At 36.5% G+C, this 20,761-nt stretch overlaps 1 protein-coding gene across 3 annotated transcripts in view; it reads right to left on the reverse strand.

The window, feature by feature from the left end:
• Positions 1-20,761, reverse strand: part of LOC120632836 (dynein heavy chain, cytoplasmic) — a 74,344-nt gene that overhangs the window by 37,364 nt on the left and 16,219 nt on the right. For 2 of the 3 annotated variants that reach the window (XM_039902866.1, XM_039902867.1), the window contains exons 18-45: positions 19,431-19,586; positions 18,623-18,802; positions 18,165-18,308; positions 17,551-17,696; positions 17,161-17,310; positions 16,848-16,940; positions 16,393-16,607; positions 15,479-15,605; positions 14,994-15,096; positions 14,439-14,661; positions 13,117-13,264; positions 12,852-12,957; positions 12,159-12,368; positions 11,373-11,519; positions 10,789-10,961; positions 10,306-10,473; positions 9,727-9,892; positions 9,427-9,612; positions 8,797-8,979; positions 7,728-7,850; positions 6,953-7,112; positions 6,736-6,869; positions 6,204-6,327; positions 5,561-5,801; positions 5,052-5,166; positions 4,396-4,591; positions 2,588-2,676; positions 382-491 (exon numbers count right to left, since the gene is read on the reverse strand). In XM_039902866.1, the coding sequence (XP_039758800.1) occupies positions 382-491; positions 2,588-2,676; positions 4,396-4,591; positions 5,052-5,166; positions 5,561-5,801; positions 6,204-6,327; positions 6,736-6,869; positions 6,953-7,112; positions 7,728-7,850; positions 8,797-8,979; positions 9,427-9,612; positions 9,727-9,892; positions 10,306-10,473; positions 10,789-10,961; positions 11,373-11,519; positions 12,159-12,368; positions 12,852-12,957; positions 13,117-13,264; positions 14,439-14,661; positions 14,994-15,096; positions 15,479-15,605; positions 16,393-16,607; positions 16,848-16,940; positions 17,161-17,310; positions 17,551-17,696; positions 18,165-18,308; positions 18,623-18,802; positions 19,431-19,586 (4,316 nt within the window). Of the gene's footprint in view, positions 1-381; positions 492-1,241; positions 1,290-2,587; positions 2,677-4,395; positions 4,592-5,051; positions 5,167-5,560; positions 5,802-6,203; positions 6,328-6,735; positions 6,870-6,952; positions 7,113-7,727; positions 7,851-8,796; positions 8,980-9,426; positions 9,613-9,726; positions 9,893-10,305; positions 10,474-10,788; positions 10,962-11,372; positions 11,520-12,158; positions 12,369-12,851; positions 12,958-13,116; positions 13,265-14,438; positions 14,662-14,993; positions 15,097-15,478; positions 15,606-16,392; positions 16,608-16,847; positions 16,941-17,160; positions 17,311-17,550; positions 17,697-18,164; positions 18,309-18,622; positions 18,803-19,430; positions 19,587-20,761 lie in introns of all 3 variants that reach the window. The other variant, XM_039902868.1, reaches the window with a different exon arrangement.

Below are 20,761 nucleotides of genomic sequence, written 5' to 3' on the forward strand. Positions count from 1 at the left end.
ACGATTTTTTATGAAATTTAGTAAAAAAGGGGTTTTGGGGGCGATAAATCGATCTAGCTAGGATTCATTTTTAGAAAATGTCATATTATTTGTGTTAACCGATTTGGTGCAACGCAGTTGCACGGTTCAGCTTGTATAATATTATACTAGCCTTCGCCCGCGATTGTTTTGGTTTAATAAAAATACCGCATGAACAGTTAAGTTTCACCAGAATAGTATGTACCCTAAGTCCGTTTCCACGATTTCAGCTATCCTGCCAACCGTACCGTGCCAAATTTCAAAAAGTTGAACCAAACAGGATACAAACAAATAAATAAACAGACACAATTTCGTATTCTTATAATATTAGTATGGAAGTAAGGATTTTCAAAATAATCTTACCGCTCTAAAGCCTTCAGTAGTACACGCCACGCAGTAGATTTACCGCTTCCGGATGGTCCGACCATCATCAGACCATGGTTCAATTTGCAGATTTGATACAGTTGCAGAACCTAAGCATACAAATACTTATAAAATAAATTTTAAATACAAGTAAATTAAGATAGGGATAACTGAAGACAGTAAAGTTTGAAACAGTTAGCACATCTTTAGAGGTTAAAGGCAAGATTACATTTAAAAGATAACTTTCGAAAATACGGATTCTGACGATTATAATAATTATAAAAAGTTATCAGCAATAATTGTCTACTAAGCAAAAGCTTTAAACATATAACAATTATTAAAACTTTTAATGTTGAAAACTAGGCGAAACTTTTATAATAGAAAATATTAAACAATTGTAAACATAAAATGTTTGTGCTATGAACAGGCGAGAGTGCAACGAAAATTTTACATGCCAGCTTTGAATAAACATTCAAAGGTAGATAAATCAATAACTGTGTCGAATGGTTCTAATTTTAGTTCATAAAATTTTGTACGCAATTCATTATGTAAAATGTTGTAGTAAAAAAAATCTGTGGTTTTCTTTTGTCGTATTGTAATTTTTCGCGTTATTACGATCGAGTGAAACCATATTAACATTCCATTTCCTCTACATGTCAAGAATTATTACTATATAAATAATGCCAAAATAATACTACAGCGTGATATAATTAATAGATTAGACAAAAAAAAAAACTAATATAATTTTAGCACATCCTAACTATAGCTCTATTGCGTGACAATAGAGTGTTAGAGACAGGTGATGGGTGTAAGGCACAGGACAGGCACACAGACAGACACACACCGGCACCGCGACTGACCTTCTCGATCCACGTGCTGTGTTGAGCGCGCGAGGCAGCGCTCCGCCTCTACGTGCCGTTAGCGGGTTAGCATGGAAACCATATGCATTCACACTCACGGTCTATACGACGCAGCGGACCGTACGCATGCTGACACTGTGCTTTATATCTATACGCTCACTCCTTTTGTAACATGGCCATTAATATAAAGGCGCAAATTTTATTATGGATCCGAAGTATTTATTTAATACTTCTTAACCAGGCTTGGAAGAAATAGTGCATTTCGATACTACTGTGGAAGACGTGTCATTTTTTCAGGAGTCCCGATGTGTTCGGCTCCAAGCCGCGGGTTAACAATAGGGACAAGTTGAAAATATATTATCGCATGATATCTTGTGAGATTCAGAATTTATTATTGCACAGTCCGCCGACGTACAGACAATTACGGCTGATTGTGCACACTAAAGAAACTAATTCGTAAATTTGACAATGGTGAGATAAAATAAGAGTACAAGCAAATGTATTGGAAAGTGTTCTACTGGGCATTGGTGCCTATTCTTTTGGACGCACAAAATCTCTAAAGTAAACTAAACAGAAAAGTCTTAAAATAGTGCTTTCTTTGTACATTAGACACACTGGGAAAAGGATTTGGCACCATTGTCTTAGAATGATGCCTTTGCAGTATGAAAATGATTTCTATATTCACAAAAGGCATTCTCTAGCATTTCTCTGATCTGCTTTTTTATTGCGTCACGAGATATTTATAGTCTACCATTATCTCGTCCTATTTCTATAAGATAAGTCGAGTAGTGGGTAGACATAAATATATTTTCCTGTGAGTTAATACTCATAATCTTCTAAAATGGAGTTATGTACCATATAACTCTTTTATTATTACAAAAGAGACGTAAAATTATATTTCGGAATATAAAACACAGTGCCGTTAAAATATAAAATGGTTTTTAAAAATAAGCAGTAATTGTTATATTATAGTTATTTTTCATTCTCAATTATTGTTAATGCATGTTAGAATAATGTATTTTTTTTGATACCGTCACCAATTTAATTTTTTATTTATATGGGTTTTTATATAATTATTAAATATAATAACACAAAATGAAACATATTTGATGTGTATTATGGATAAATTATAAATAATTGTGCTGCTTGGAACTTATTCAGAATCATATGAACGAATCACAAATGATTATGAATGATGTTTTTACCACACTGTATTAGCGAATGCTTATAAAATTATTTCCTTAACCTTATTAGTAAATAACATTTGATTAAAAGTACTCACAATTTCCATATAAAAGTACGCAAAACTCATTGAATATTAGATTGAATATTAAAATTTTACACACCTTTTCCATCCAGGTATGACCCTGTTCATCTCCTTCGCCACAAACTAAAAATTCTTCAGCGCAAACTGCACGAATTTCATTTTTCAAACCTAAAATAACATGCAAAGTTTAGTGCCTCAAAAGAAGTGAAGTTCGTCAAATTAAAAATGCATATAAAATTCTGCAGTCGGATTTGAACCAGCTTCTTTTCGGAAATCTTGACTTGAGTGATTTGCCAAGTGAGTTACGGTTTTCGTATCACCTAATTCGAAATCATCATATGCTAGATAAACGACTGAGTAGAAGAACGTTGTATAGTCTTTTACTAGTAAAATAAGTACCCCTCTCTGAGGTTGCGTCAAGCAACATATCGATTTGCCAGTTCGATGATACGGTCCCACTGAGATCAGTTTTCACATAACACTACGCAGCCATTTGTTCATGTTCTTAACAAATCAACTTATTTTTCTCAAGAAATCAACTTATTTTGCACACCCTTCCCTCGGACCCTCCGAACGGAGCAGACGTGCAAGAAGACAGTGTTTAATTTATTTATTTTATTTTCCGTAAAGTTGAAAATAAATTGAATCAAAAAATATTCGCGAGTACCAGGATCTCATGACCACAGTGGAGCTGTCACACATTTCGCTGTTCTGCGAAGCTATCGCCACACCTCCCGAACTGAGGTCAGTAACCTGTTGACCAATTAACGACGCTCGCATCTTTATCTTGCTAACTAATTAGCTGTTTGATGTCGCTCGCGCTTCAGCTTATAAAATGCTTGAGCGTGCCCATAGATTTGTTAACTGAACGATTGATTTACGAATCCCAGAAACGAGTAAATCTTTTCTTTTATCAATTTGTATTCTACTAAGATGCCGCTAAAAAGGATACCACCAAATAGTCCAAGCGCTACGCGATTAACGCTGCAAATCGACTTAGATTCAAAGTCCAGTGATAGATGTAACTCACCGACGAATAGTGCGAAAAAGCTATTCACAAGCTTCACGCAAACACAAGCGTCGGTGCGAGGGCTCGTTTGGAGACGACAGTGATGCAAATGTGGATTTTAAGGGATGAACTCCTTAAACTGTTTGAGGAATTTAAGAAGCAACAAGATAAAAAATTTAAATTACTCCAAGACACGATACATACACTTCCATATTATTATGTGCCTTATTACTTGTTTTGCACTCAATGTATACACAGTAGTACAATATAACAAGTTTCACTGGCAATTCTATGTGTGTTTGTTAACGTTTGTTATGAAATTGACCTTGTATTATTGTAAGGCTTTTATTTAAATAAATTTGGCAAACATTTAGAAATCAGATACTTTTTATTCTAGGCAAATGGATTGCTTATCCCATCTTATTACCTTATAAGGTACCTAATAAGGGCAGCTATTAGATAGAGAGGATTTTTTTTAAAAACATTAAGAGCGGGCAAACGAGCAAGTGGGTCACCTGATGTTAAGTGATCATCGCCGCCCATAAACATCCGAAGCACCAGAGGAGCCACCGATGCGTTGCCGGCTTTTAAGGAATTTGTTTATCCGCCCCTTGAATAACCTTAGCTTGGATTTGATTATAATGATTTTTGTTTGGATTTGTTTAAGTGTTTAAGTACCTACTCTATTATTTAGGGAGTCAGGGTAAGTATGGGTGCAAAGAATTTACATTGTTGGCTTTTATGAATAAATCTCCTTCTTTTTGTGCCTCTACACACTCAGCGAACCAATAAATTTGGTCCACTCTAGCGATGTTGGTCTATTCACGTTGCGTAAGAGTAAATAAACAAATAAAGTAAATGGCTTCAACTGAGCTTACCGGTCATCTCGGCTCTAGTGTAGCCCACGTTGGGGAACACGTCGTTCAGCAATGAGAACAACAGTGGTATATCCTCAGCTACTAGTTTGGGCACCATTGTCTCGCATACTGATTGTATGAGAATGTCTTGCTCGGGTAGTGATTCTGCGATTGACGCTTCATCGGGTACTTCTGTGCCGCGCTCGATAAGGTTCTCCTATGAATAAAATGATGGTGTAACTTTGGCTGTATAAATCCTATGGCATCCCTAGACTGACTTAATTAAGTTTTCTATAAAACTTTTGACTAAACCGAAATATTTGCAAATCTCCCTTGATATATGAGTTGCACGCTCGAAAACGTGAAGTTTGTTTCGCGTATCGAAACATTATCCTGTCATAGCAAAATTTACCTAATGTAACTCCATTTAGAGTCGCAAGTTCTGTACTATAAATTTTTGTTTTTCAAACGTAAAACGTTCTGCCAAAAGCGGAACAAATTTGAGCTTAACAACAAGGACGATAAGTTCTATATCTCACTCATGTTTCAGTGGTTTCCGTACAGGAAAGAACTAAGCGTACTTCTTTACACAACGTTAACATACACTGTACTGTGTACAAACAAAGTAGTAGTAACTAAAAATACTTAAAATCTATAAAGCCGAATAATGGGATTACCTTGATCTTTTGAATTCGGTCACGCTTGACGTTACCGGCAGACACCAACACAGATTTGAGGGCACGCAGACCGAAGTCGTAATGCGACTGGTTCGAAAGTTGTTCGTCACAAAGTCTGAAATAAACAACTTTTATTAGATATACCTTCTATAGTTTAAGCAAAGCAATACAGGATTTTCATAAATCATTATGATTGTTATCAACTCATTACAGGCCCACTACAAGGCACAGCTTCTCGCCTCTCCGAACGAGAAGGGTTAAGGCCGGTCAGCAACACTGACGAGTGCGAATTGGTACACACAATATTGACAACTCTCAGGAATGCTGGTTTCCTGACATTGGTTTACTTCGCAGTTAAATCAAGTGATTTAATGGTTTAAAACCCTCATAACTCCGAAAAGTTACAGGTGCTTAGGATCGAACTCAGCTCCCCTGAAAGTGAGTCCGAAGCCACTATTACCGCTTCGTATGTTCCCCAATATTATTACTTATTTATCGATATATCTTACTTGAAGAATGGTACAATCTTGCAAGCCAATTTCTCAGCAGTTCTGAACCCTTGACTGAATAACATGACCTCAGCAATGAGTTGTCTATCAGGCGTGGTCATTGCGAGACTGCGGAACAGTTTCTTCAGATTGTCGGGCAGGTTGGAACGACCAGCGTAGCCTGGATTCATCGTGATGAAGATCGCCATATCTTGGCTTACACGGACTTGCTTGCCAACAAGTTCTACTGTTATGGATTTGCCTGGAACAAAATAAAAATACATTTGCAGTTTATGTGTGTTACTTAATCACATGACAATGGTTCTGGCCTTGAATCAAATTTGGCGAAACAGATCGGCATCGATGCTGGTTCTGTTAAACATTAAACTACTAAACTTAGATGGTAGGTAAAAAAGTAGTCAAAACCTTTGTTACTTGCTATGTAGAATATTATTATCTTTATATATTTCTTGTGTGCGTGTGTATGTCACTGAACTCCTCCCAGACGGCTGGACCGATTAGAAAGAATTTTTCGGTATGCGTTTGGTTTGTACCCTGGATGGTTTAGATTCACAAATCAGCCCGACAGATGGCGCTGGGGTCAGGTAAGACATATTTAACTGACTATTTAAATATGTTATAACCAAAAACATATACTCCTTACTTGTATTGTCACCTTCTTGGTGACTCTTGAGTGCCTCTTGAATGGTCTGCACTTGCTGCGAAACGGCTGAAAGCATTCTTTCTTCGAGACGATTAAATTCGTCGAAGCAACCCCAAGCACCGACCTTTCAATTTAAAACGACAGATTATTCACCTCTGCTTATACTTTTAACACATGTTACTTGAATGGCTTATAGAATTTTTTTTTGATTTACACAATGGGGAAGATTGCTCGTTTTTAAGCAGTATACATTTGTTACTTGTCAGTTGTCAGAAATCTGGGTTATAGGTCTGTGGCTATCACTAAATATGTATCAAACTAAAAACTTTTAATAAGTAAGTGAAGAAGTGTTTGATTTAATTTCATTTTTACATTTGATAATTAATTAAAGCATGCATTATTATACTGTGTTATAAATTGAAAAAAGTAACGAAAAATACAAATTGTAAGGACATTAACAGTTCGTAACAAATATTTGGCGCTCTCTAGGCGGAAGGAACTAACTTACAGTTGTCTATTATATAAAACGCACCTGACAAAGACCGACGAAGATCCTTCCCATTGCTTGGAAATCAAAGGTCTCGTCGCAGTTGAACACCAAAACGAATCGACCGAGCTGATTGCCGAGAGCTTTTACAGACTCAGTCTTACCCGTACCAGCGGGACCTTAACAATGGAATACAATGTTATCAGTATATCAATAAATGGTATCTTATATATTCTTATCTAGAAAATATATTGAATCTTACCAAATGGAGAACCTCCAAGTCTTGCTTCCAATGCCTGTGTCATTGTAAGGTAGCAGCGATCGGTCAATGGAGTTTGAACTAAGCGATCTTGGACACCCAAATATTCAAAGCCGTACAGGAATTTAGCGTTCGCCATGTGAATTGTTAGCTGCTGCAATACCTATGAGAAAGAAAAAAGTTAGAATATAGCTTTTTTAAAAGGATAAGCATATTACCGTCACTCTACCATTTATCGACACCTTGATAGTTTATTAAAAAATACTAAACAGAAACAACTGCCGTTAAATAATAATACAAGTTTGTCTGTCTGGTGGGACTAAGCGATTTAGTGTTCCGGTGCGATGTCGGGTAGAAACTGATAGGGGTATGACTACCTTACAACCTAACAGGTTAGCCCGCTACCATCTTAGGCTGCATCATCACTACATAAGACTGACTACCATCTCACGTGGTTCACGTAGTCAGTGTTGTGGACTAACTTGTAGAGGAATAAAAAAAAAAGCAAAAGCCAAAAAAGTTAATCCATTTTTCATCACCATCTAACACTTATTACGTTCTCTATGTCAACTAGACCATTGGGGCCTTTTTTCAATAAAAACGAAAAAATTAAGTATATTTCCATATACATAACAGTTAAGAAACATTCCCCAGTACTATTATGTCCTACAAAGGCAAATATTATATAGTTATTTTATGTAAACTGCCCATTGCATTCATACATTTATAAGGCAGCTTTTAGTCTATGTTCTTATATATTTACGAAACACGAACTTACGTCATTGTTCCTTGGGTCAAAGTAGAAGCGCATCTCACACAGCCATTCGAATGATCGTGCACTGTTCACGTCGGATGCGATAAGGCGTCTTGTCACTGTACGCTTGTGGACGAACTCGTTGATCTGGAAATAATTATAATATATAAAGGGTCCGCCTCTTTTATAGTCCAATTTCTGCGCTTTGTTACAATTGCCTATGAATAGTATTCTTAATATTAGTAATCGGTAATTTACTGCGTTATATTTGTATTTAAACTTGTACAGCCTGTTTAATACATTGAAATGAAATTTATTGGTAAATAGCTCACATATATAGCTATGGCACTATATAGTTAATCCTACTAATATTATAAATGTGTAAGTGTGTATATTAGATAGAAGCAGGCGTTACTTTGCGTAAATCCATAATATATTATGGAAATAAAGCCTAATTTGGTATACTCCGGGAACAGCAGGAAACAACAATTATTCATTGTAAAGTCAACATATCCTGAGAATGCTCCGGTTTCGGAGCGAAACGTGCGTAGAGGGACATTGCCGAGGATCTGTTTGGTGTGGAGGATTGAAGAAATAATAAATTACACCATACATATTCTCCTGCTGTTCGCGGAGTGTAGCAAATTAATCTTAATTTTCATAATTAAAATGTGGATGTTTGTTTCTCAATTACGTAAAAACAGCTGAACAGATTTTAATGAAATCTCTTATGCCGGGAAATAAGAGAGTTCCCGCGGCAATATTACACCTTAATCCACGCGAACGTAGTCGCAGGGATTAGCTAGTATACAGTAATACAATATTAAACATGCATAGGATTACTTTTAAAAATAATTTATGGGAAAAAGATTTATACTGAAGTAATTTGTAAGTTTTGTGTTTATCTGAGTAGGTTCGTTTAAGTTCTTCTGGTGACATCGTCCTATCTTAACCTACAACCTTACGTATGCAAGCTGCAAGTAACTTATATATACTTTAATAAATGCGATTAATGCGTAATTAGGAAACTCGACTGTGAAATAAACACGTTTTTCATCGTCATTACAATCGAGGCTGGACAAGTTATGCTTACAAGATGTTCCAGTTTCTTCCGGCGTAATGGCGGTTGCTCTTGCAGCACGGAGTCAGCCAATATGTTGAGCATATATTCAACGTGTTGTAGCACTCGACCCAACGCTTCACCGCCACCGCCCACTAACGCCGCATCCACATCTTCTGACCACAGTATCTGTACCGCTAGAACTACGATTTGCGCCTGGAAGAACCGAAAATGTTAATATTAAACAATAAAATCATCGTAGACTAATCAAATAATCAAGTCCCTATGAAATGCTGTATTTCTTCTAGTAACAACCCAGAGTTATAAGTGTTGTTCACCCACTGTGTTTTAGACGGCCTGGGAGGAGGCCTGCGTTTATTAAATTTCTCTCTCGCTCTCTCGCTATAACATGCATTTTAGCTAATAGCGTAAGGCTAACTGGCTGGTAGCCTTACGCTATCTTATCGGGAAAGTTAGGAGTTTGACATCGATTGATCGGTTTGGAACTTAACGTTTTCCGCATCAGATTATTTGAAATGTTTACATGTATTTCGTTCCTAAACTTACGTTGACGATTAAATAATTACCGACTGGACGATGTCAAAAACTGTAGTGGTTCTCAAAAACCTACCGAGTTATTTAGAAAATGGAAGGAAATCTGACCTGATATTTGTCACACCAGTCAATGAACTTCTGCGGATCAACATCTCCGTCCTTGAATTGCTTGACGTCACCCACTGCGTCCTTGAGGCGACACGCGAGCGTTACTCTCATTTCCCTTTCAACCATGGAAAGCCACGAGTTGATCTTCGGATTCTCGATAGTAGACACTGGTGATGTGAAATATACCTGAAACAATTAAGATTTGGAATGTTATATACTAAAGATCAATGAAAGTAATCGCCTCTACTTTCATCCAAATAGAAGGTAGATAAAGAAATGCTTTTAAATGAACAATCTTACCTCTTCACCCTCACGGGACGCTATACCATTGATGACAGTATTGTCTTCATTAAGAATAATGGCTGCGACACCAGCGAACATCTTTTTGAAGTGTTTTTGAAGGCGAGCGACATTTTTGCTGTTACCAATGATTTCCAGAAGGTCTTCGTCGCCCACGAAGTAAAAACTGTAAAATTAAAAACTGATGAATTCCACAAAACATAAAGCTATGACTCTTAAAATCAAAAGTTTAATGGCAAGCTAGCTGTGAACTAAGTTTTTGAACACTGACCCCAGGGTAATATCTCCATTATCCGATTACTTTAATAAAGTGACATTTGATTAACCGTATTTGTATGGTATAAATATGCTGAGAAAAGGCTGTGGCCAAAATAGTTTTTATAGAATACTAGTTATTATAATACAGTTTTTACAAATTCCGTGGGATCCGTTTGTTTAAATGGGATAAAAAGTACTCTCAGTCCTTTCAACTAACTCTATGCAAAAAAAAATATTATTTGGTTTGGTTTGTTTTCTCATCTATTTTACAAAATGAAATCACAGAATCTAAACAGATGACTATCACAAAGGACATCTTACCGTGGGAAGCTGCTTCTCTCACGTTCCAAGTATTCTCCAAGTGCTTTCTGAATCTTGCCTAGTAGATCGGCCAAGCGCTCCAAAGAGCGTTGTACCCCCGGAATATTAAGGACATCCATCACCATCGGCGATTTGCCAACTTTCTTCATCAGGCCCAGGAATTCCGAGCTAAGGTAAGTATACTAAAATTAATGCATCTGACATGTGCGTTCTTTTGATAGCAAAGCAAAGAAAAGAAACTTTTGACAGTGTACGAAAGATACGAACGATACGAAAGATAAATAGAAAGTAATAAATGTGGGTTCTTCAGTCTTTTGATAGCATAGGAAAGAAACTTATGACAGTAAATTTTTTTTTTTTTTTTAAATCTTTATCACAGTATGATTTACAACATATGTGGAGAGCCATCTTTTAGGTAACGGCTTCTAAACCAAGGAACTATTGTGGCACATCTTGGAAAAAAAGGAAAGATAAATTTCGTACCTAATACTTTGGAAACGGCTTGTCTCGACTGGCAACAAAGTCTTGATGTCAGCGGATCCGCTAAAGATACCTTCAAGGTACACCCAACGGCGCTGTACGTCAATCCATACATCGAACAGTGCGTTGATGCGATTCAATTTCTCTTCCCATGTTAACGCTTCTTCTTCAAACACCTAGTTGAAAATCATTTATTTTAATTCAGCTTTATAACACATTATAAAAAAAAAATTTAAATTTCGTCTGTAATGTAAATAACGTTTAATAAAATCATCGCAGAACACATAATGATTTTTTTCCACGGGCATGCTATGTTGATCATGATCATTATTAAACGAGTACCAACTACACAGCTTAGATCGCCTCTCAGAATGAGAAGGGTTTAGGCCGTAGTCCACCATGCTGGCCAGTTCGCACGACCTTGAGAGCATTATGGACAACTCTCAAGCCTGCAGGTTTCTTAACGACGTTTTCCTTCACCATTAAAGCAAGTGATATTTAATTAAGACATGGTAAGCCGGAAGCCTTACCCGCTAGGTAATGTTAATGTGAATAATAAAATTTAAAAGATTTTCAGCAGTTTTTACCTTATAGTAAGGTGAAAGTTTCATAGCGGCCACACTGTTAATATGCTCCTTTACTTTGTTGAAAAGGTCATCCCAACCTCGGATGATTTTGCACTTGTTCTGATAGTTGATAAGATCCAGCTCGTAGCTTTGCCAGGATTCACGCACCTTTGAATAAAATAAATTGTTAAATGTAACAGATTTAAACCTAACATGATGAAAAATCTGTTAAATACCAGAATTCATGTTCCTGTCATTTTAACATTAATATAGAAGTTTAATAATTAAGTTTCAAGCAACCCGGGCCAGGTTTTACCAAGTTCAATCATCAGACCCATTATTAAATTATAACTTTGTGACAATAGCCTGTAAGCATCATTTATACTGCAGTTATATAAGTAATGTGGAGAAATAAATAAACTATTAATTACATATTTATTCAGATAAGGATTTTTAATTTAATTATATTATTGAAATTTTCACAGCTGTATTTCTGTTACCATTATAACAACAAATACTAAAGGAGAGAATAAAATAAATATTTAGGGAGGCCCTTGATACGACAGAAATGATTTTTTTGCCGTCTTTGTAGATATTGGTACGGAAACATTCGTGCGCTAGTCTGACTCGCACTTGGCCGTTATTTTTAATCACGTCGAATTATAAGTTAGAAGACACTTTTGATACGAATCAGAAAAAATCTTCTATACGTTTATTTATTTGAAGTAACTGATGACAAAGATTTGAATGAAGTTGGTTTATTGACGTTAATTCTTTTAATAAAATATTGTATTAAAATTATTTCACCTGTTTCAAGAACTCTTCAAGTGCCATCTCTCCTTGAGCAACGGAAACAACATCTTTGACGGTATGTTCGTTATGTAACAAATCGGCGTCCCATACTTGACCTAGAGTTAATTCGGAAAGGGACCAGTCCACTTTGAGAGCACGGCACAGTTGGCGCCAATGACGCTCTTTTAACGCGTCGGATTTCAGCTCAACGATCAGCATATTAACCTGAAATATTTGTTGGTTTTGATTCACATGATTCCAGAAGCAGATAGCACTTTTCGCACCAAACTTTGGAAGTAATTTTTTCTCTGTTACATACAGTAGCGCTTGTCTTCACTCTTGATTTGAAGGTGGGAAAAACGGTATTTGCGGTGCGTGCAAGGACGCAAAGCGCATCGTATGTACCCATGCTATGAAAAATGCTATTTTCCGCAAATTTAAAGTCTTCCACAACTGATTATGTACCTAAGGAAAGGTTTCATGAAAAAAGGCGCGTAGGAACGAGAACATCTTTGCAGTGTCTACGCCAGTGGTTTAATAAAAGCATCCGGTCACTGAGCTGATGAGCTGACCTTCGTTAGAAGAGGCTCTTTAAGAAGAATAAATGCTGGAATTTAAATTTGATATTGACATGTTTGGTGTTAGGGGCAGTGTTTTTCTTATGATGGTTGTTTCTAGCTTATATAAAAATATAGGACATAATGTTACCTTGGTATATGACTGAAGTAGTTTGCGAACATATTCGTAGCTGTCATACATACGTAGCCGAGCTGGTAACTCCTTCAACTCGTTTAACATTGCTTCGAGTTGTTGCCTGAAAAATTTACGCCAAATAAACTCAACTTTCTTTTCCATACAGATAGCATCTGTTTAAGCAGTACGATAGCGATACCGACAAACAGAAAGGCAAAGTGATTAAACTAAACAGATGTATACAAGGTATGTCTAAAAGTTATTTGGCGAATGTTTGTACCTTAGTTTCCTAGGCTGCACGGATAGCCAGGGCTTCTCCCTGATGTCATCAATCTGCGTCCAAATCTTACTGAGTGAGGACCACACTCCGCGTAAATCTTGAAGTTCCTCCAGCGCAACTGTCATTCGCTCGTTGTTCACTGAACTGCCTGTCAATCATTATCAACCCATTATGGCCAAACTACAGGACCCGGAACTCCTCTCAGAATAAATAAAATTATATAAATATACTACAACAATACACACATCGCCATTTAGCCCCAAAGTAAGCGTAGCTTGTGTTATGGGTGCTAAGATGACTGATGAATTTTTTTTTATTTGAATAATAAACATAAGTACTTATAATATACATATAAACACCCAGGCACTGAAAAACAATTCTGTTTATCACACAAACATTTTCCAGTTGTGGGAATCGAACCCACGGCCTTAGACTCAGACAGTAGGGTCGGCCGTCAAGAATGAGAAGGGCTTTGGCCATAATCCACCGCGCTGGCAAAGTGCGTTTCAGTAGACTTCAGACACCCCTGAGAACTACATGGAAAACTCTCAAGCATGCAGGTTTTCTATCTTTTAGCTTAAATTATAAAAGCACATAACTCCGAAAAGTTCGAAGTGCGTGGTTGGGTTCGAATCGGTCCCCCGAAAGAGAAGCCGAAGCCTTACGCATCAACGCTTATATGACACCGGAACAGCATCACATCGGCTGCCTTTAAGAAAATTAAGCTTAATTTGCTATGCTCCGCGAACAGCAGGAGAATCTGTACGGTGTAATTTTTAATTTTTTCAATCTGTATACTCCACACAACAGATCCTCGGCAATGGATTGAAGAAATTATAAATTACACCATACAGATTCTTCTGCTGTTCGCGGGGCATAGTAAATTAAGCTTAATTTTCATAATATACTAGCTGTTGCCCGCGACTTCGTCTGCGTTTGATTTTGTTTTTAAAGTATTCAGTATCGCTTAGCCTTAAGTGAGTATTGTAGTATATATATACATATATATATAACATGTGACAAATAATTTGCAATAAAATAAAATTGCGACTATAATTAAAGATCTAAGATATCCTATCTCTTAAGTTGGACCAGACTGCTCACGGTGAGCCAATTTTATTTAAAATCGGTTAAGTAGTTTAGGAGTCCATCGCGGACAAACATCGTGACAGGAGATTTATATATATTAAAATTATGGATTTCCGCAAAGTAACGCCTGCTTCTATCCAATATCGGCTGCCTTTTATAAATCTAGACTTGAATCGCGCGAGAGATAAATAGGCAAAATTTTGAAGCGAGGCCAGTTATTTAAGAACACTTACCAGTATCATGTAGTTCCAATGCCTCCTTGGCCTTAGCAACATTGTCCCTCTCATCCTTGAGGCGAGTGTATCTGGCCTCCATAGCCTGGAGTCTGGCTAAAGCGTCCTCCGGTCTCGTTGAACCGTCGGTAGGTTTGCTGCGTTCCCATTCAGCTAGGAATTCAAGAGTACGAGCCTCAACGGCTTTGTCTTCGGCGACGATCTTTTGTTGAAGTGATGCGACCTGCAATGGAGTTGTTGCGTTTACGACTTAAACACTTCGGATTTTGTTCGGTGCCTATCTATAATAACTAGCGACTATTATTGCCAATTCATAAACCAATTCTGTTTCTATTAAGTTTGTCGTACAAAGTTTATAATAGCAAACCGACAAACTCTTCTGCTTTATTATATAGCTTTAATATTCCTACTAAGATTTAATTATTTTTTGGAAACCGATCACTAAACTGTTGTTTTCTATTAAGTTAAGATAAAAAACTATGAAAGCTTGTTTAAAAGACAAAGTGGTATCTAAATAGATTATAAGTCCATTAATAATGTTTTAGTTTTACAAACCTGAGTTTGAATGGACGAATCCTTCCTGCGCATAATTTCGTTGAAAGCACTCCATTCACCTTCAATATTATCGACGTGCAGCCATTGTGCTGGAAATTGGAATCTAGAACCAAGACCACAGAGTTATATAAAACAACCAACTATAAAGTGACAGTGATACACAAAATAAAACAAACAGAAATTGTTCTAACAATTTTAGAGAAGTTTTTAATGATAACCCAATTGAATAACTCTATGTCTTTCGTAACTTTTTTAGCCCCAAAATGATGCTAACTGCCATTTTATCATTAGTTCACTGTTATATCTTCAATGTAAATAAATTTAATAAATTCAATACTAATAACTCATAAAAGCACTCAGGTAAAACACATATATATATGTATGTATCTATAATATAAATAAATATATCGGATAATTTTATAACACATGGACTGTAATGATGACTGAATGTAATGGATTTTAAATAATAATAAATTTCATATTACCTTTGTCTTTCGAGTATACGCTGAGCTTCTCTATAGATGTCGACCTGTTTCTCCCATGCCAAAACCTCTCTCTTCAGTTGTTGCACGTAAGTAATGAGACAAACTGCATCGCTAGTTGAAGCTGCCTCTGCGTGAAGGAATTCGAAAAGGTATTTAAGTGTTTGTGTAGTACTAGTATAGAAGTAGCAGTAGAAGTAGTTGTGTTGTTTGTTATTCATTAAAGTTTTGGATATAAACTGTTCGATACTTTGCGGAAATAAAGTATACAGTGTACATGTGCATGCAATCAACACATAACCCCCAAACTTCTCCCTAAACTAATCCCTATTCCCTATGTTACTATAGATGTTGACTTCACTACACATAATTGAAGAGCACGCCAAGACCCCTTTTAAAAATTTACTTGAAAAAACACCACACAGATTTATTTGGTGGTCACTGAGTATAAAATTAAGCTTAATATGCATGGATGGCTCAGTCCTTTAATTAGAATTGTCTGAGCTTACAATAACACATTCAAAATAGAGATTTTTCTAAATTCCGGTTTTTCAAATGTGTGTGTGTGCGTGTGTGTGTGTGTGTGCGTGTGTGTGTGTGTGCGCGTGTGTTTGTGTGTGTGTGTGTGTCTGTACCTCAATATGGGTATCAAATATGATACTCATATGCAAAATATTGAAAGTCGGGGGTTATAAAATATAAAATTGATATATTTCTTATTGTAGTTTTTTTTATATTTTCTATTGAAGGGTTTCTTAGTTATCGCTTTTTTTGTTAAATAATGTCTTAATTTGATAATTCTGGATGCGAGTTAACCTCTAAGTGGGGTACGGAATGTACCTAGTAAGTTATAATATTATCAACATTACACTAAGATGTATACAACGTTAGCATTCCATTATAAGGGGAAAACTTACCAATGGTTTGTTGTTCAAGTTGCCCTCTGGACTTCGCGAGCCTGGCGTGGAACTGTACCATCTCGCCGCCAAGTAAAGCGCCAAACTTGCCGAGCACTTCTTTATGCCACGCGTCGTATTTCAGTGCAACCTTGCTTTGCACGCGTGCGAAATCTATCACAACGGGACCGTATTCACGACGAGTATCGGACGTATCGAATGTTGTACGAGATTTTCTGGCAAAATAAAATAACATGAGTTGGTATTTATTTTACTATAGATAGATAGATCCTGTTTATTCATGCTTTTTTATAGGAATAATTATTGATGGTAAGCGGCGGAAGTTCGAGGCATATAGCTCTAACCCTACTTCTTTTCTTGTGTCTGGCTTTTTATATACTTCTTTATCATTATAAAATAACGCCCACACACTATATGAATTATTTGATGTGTACGGAATAAGATGAGAGTCTTACTTGATATCATTTAGACACTTGATCCATAAGGTGATGTCTTCCCCGAGACGTCCATATAAGCTTTCTGGTTGAAGATCCCATAGCGCTTGGTAACTATAGAAAATACATTAGACCATTTAAATACATATACAATTAAAACAATAAAAAAGGGGAAATAAAAGTTGGGTGATGTTGTTGTTGAACACAAGACTTTCAATATTGTGTTAACAAAACACACTCTTACCCAAAATGGTAAAATAAACATTACATACAAAGATAAACTCTTGCCCCAAATGATATAATTCCCTAGAAAGGTGTAATTTCTATAACTTACCGAAGCCATTCATCCACGTATTCACGAACTTGCGATATCTTCTGTTCGATAGCGTCGTATACATTTTCGAGAGGCGAGGATCCACCAGGCAGCTTCGTGAGCAAGTTTCTGTACGTAGCAGTTTGAGCACGGGCTACTCCTACCTGATATCTGTTGGATTAACGATATCATTTACGCTTTCGTCATTAATCACTTGCAAATAAATCTTTATTATTTGGTAAATATCTTAAGTCGTCAGTCTCGATTATCGTTGAATGACGCCATTTGATAGTCTTGCACTCGTGGTTAGAATACGTTATTTGAACAGGAGTGTCTTAAATTCAGTTCAAGGCTATTGATTGGATCAAAAGCTTAGAGAAGAGAAGAAGAGAAGGCTTAGAGAATTATGACCTGGTGCTTTGCAGACGGTGCTGACTGGTGACGATAGCCTGCCAGGCGAACATTTGGCGCATGAGCTGGAAGCGAGCCTCTTCCAGCGATGGGAACAGGTACATTTGCTGATTCGTGATTCTCACTTCGTGGACCACGCGAGCGATCTGAGGATTTTTTTTTTCATATTTCATGCTCTTATTTTATAATAATGGCTTTTAACTTGTTTATTCAAACAAGTCAAAAGCCTTCACTACACAGTTTGATCTGAAGAATTCTCACAAAAGGAATGGATTTAGGAATCTTGAATGCCTCATTTTACATACAAAACATATGTTGTATATAGAATATGTGTGCGTACAAACGTCTATATTACAAAATAGCTGCTTTTTTGCAGAAATACATTTTGAGTGAGCACAGAAATAAGAAATTTTAGAACCATTAGCGTAATCGCGTAGAATTACTTATGTGATTTCACATAATCACACATCTTTCTACATAATGAACAGGAACAAAACTTATACTTATAAATACAGATATCATAATGAGGAAAAAAATGTTTTAAAATTCGATATGCACGATGTTATTTTAAAGCCCTAAATCACTGACAGTTCTTAAATGGTTATCAGACTTACCTGGGGTTCTCCGCCAGGTTTATGTGTCGGTTCCGCAGGTGAGTACGTGTCCATGGACAGATCGAGTTCATTTGTCTTGCCGAGCAGAGCGGCGGTCCAGGCTTCGATACCAGCCTGCAGTCTTGCAGCGAGGCTCTTCTCAACCTGTACACAAATTAGCCTAGATTTGATGATGCCCTGGTTATTAGTGGTATGGGTAACCGGAAACCGGAAGGATATCCAGATTCTTGCATTGCTTATTTGAATCGAGGAAGCAAAGCGTACCCTACGTAGCTATGGGATGCCAACTACGTAGCTATGGGTTGCTTAAAAATATCAACTTTGAAAATAGTTAGGAATTCTTTATATTATCTATCATTACATATCACTATGTATCAATATTTTTTTTGAAATTTTCATCACTGTAAATTATAGAAAAATAAAAATTATTATTATGCAGTTATCAATGACTTCCTTACCTCCTCATCAAGGCGTTGCACCCACAGATGTAAGTTGCTGTACTGGCGTAAAGAGAGATCGTCAATAGCTCGTTGCAGCCGGCTCAGAATATCCGCCAGACTTTGAGCCGAGTATGGACAGGTCTCAAGAGATCGAGCGTCTACGGAGATCTGCTCTTCTACTGCCAACAGATCTTCAACCTAAAAAGGTATATATATGATGTTTCACGTTATTTTATGAACACTAAGATCATATGTAGACTATAAACTTTAAGACAGTGATACTCTTGTCGGTAAAATTATATCAACCCATTATCGGCCGTAATGGGCCGGGCATGATGCACGGGTCGCCTACAATTATGAGAAGTGTTTAGGCCATAGTCTACCAGGCCGGCCCAGTTCGGATTGGTGGACTTCGCACGCCTTTAAGAATATTATGGACAAATCTCAGGAATGCAGGTTTTGTCACGATGTTTTTCTTCACCGTTTATATTGAAAGTGATATTAAAACTACTCAAACAATTTATGAGTGATAGTGGAGATATGTGGTAATGAAATTAATGATATAGCATTTTATTGTAACATCTATGCCCATCTAATTGAAAAGTATTTCTACTATCTGCGAATCGTAATCTATGTGATCGAGTGAACTCGCCGATTTGTAGAATCCATGACCTTTTCTTCGCACTGATTTTGGCTTACACATTAGAACTCTTGCCTAACCAATAGATTACACGGTCCCAAAAAAGTCAAAATTTGCGGCACTGTAAAAAAAAATGAAATTACGAATTAATACAAGAACAATATGCTCCATATTTAAAACAGATACCTTTTCTTGGAAGATGAGTACGACTTCACTAAGCTTCTGCACGTACGGGTCCAATTTGTAAGACTCCCATACGAGGGCCATGCCTTCGGATACTTGGAAGAGTACATCTCGACGGAGCCCAGCTACTAGCGGTATTATAGATGCCTTGTCTCGTATCTGGAATGTTCTAACTTGTAAGATATCTATTTAAAATGACATTTCATTACGTTTTTCATTTGTAGTAGAGCGAAATAAGAGCACAGTGAAAAACCAAACTCACTTCGCAATATTTAGCAAACAATGTAAAGCATTGCAAGATTTAATAGATAAGGTAATTAAATTATACTAAACTAGTATGCGGAAGAACTAATAAGCTTTATTAAATAGTATGCATTTCTCAGCACAATAATGTACAAAGCGTAGAGTATAAGAAAATTGTAATAAAGTGCATGATAACATAATATAGTATTGAATATAGAAGAAACAATAGTTTTTTAAGAATAATTAAGATACTCGTAGCTACGCATAAAAAAGGCCCAATAATAAGTGCGTTATGAAGCTATAAGAGCATTATTATATCGATATCATGCAGCCTATAAATAAACTACCTTCGTATGATTCCTATTATTTAGCTGCATAAATTAAAACGCACGTGTTAGTGACATCGTTAAAAAACTTTACAATAATGTGTGTACTGTTATTTCGTTTATTATATATTAAAATGATTATTAGTGCCAATTATACTTTGTCCTATGATAAACTGTGGTGCTTGTTAACTGTGAATTTATTTATTTGTACATGTTGTATTGTTAGTCTTCAGACTTATGAAGGTCAGGGTCCCATCAGGGTTCCGCAAACATTGCTTTATGTTTTATGAACTTGTACACACTTATCAAGGGCATCTGGATATTCAATATTGCTGACAATGTTGTTACATGATATTGTATAGAAGCGCAGGCGTTAATTTGCGGAAATCCATGATATATTATAAAAATTAAGCTTAATTTGCTATACTCCGCGAAAAGCTGGAGCACTTTACAAAGAATAATTGTTAAGTAACACACTTAACAATTATTCATTGAAAAGTCAACATCTCCTGAGGATGCTCCGGTTTCGGAGCGAAACGTGCGTAGAGGGTACATTGCCGAAGATCTGTTTGGTGTGGAGTATAAAGGTTAAAGAAATTATAAATTACACCATACAGATTCTCCTGCTTTCTACGAAGTTTAGCAAATTAAGCTTCATTTTTATAATTGTTACTTTATACACATAGTGGTATCTGCTTTTGAGAGGCCATCCAGCAGGGACAGTTAACTTTCATTGAAAAGTCAGATCCCGAGAATTGAATTTGT

This window comes from Pararge aegeria, chromosome 20 (genome assembly GCF_905163445.1).
Source record: "Pararge aegeria chromosome 20, ilParAegt1.1, whole genome shotgun sequence".
Classification (NCBI taxonomy): Eukaryota; Metazoa; Arthropoda; class Insecta; order Lepidoptera; family Nymphalidae; genus Pararge; species Pararge aegeria.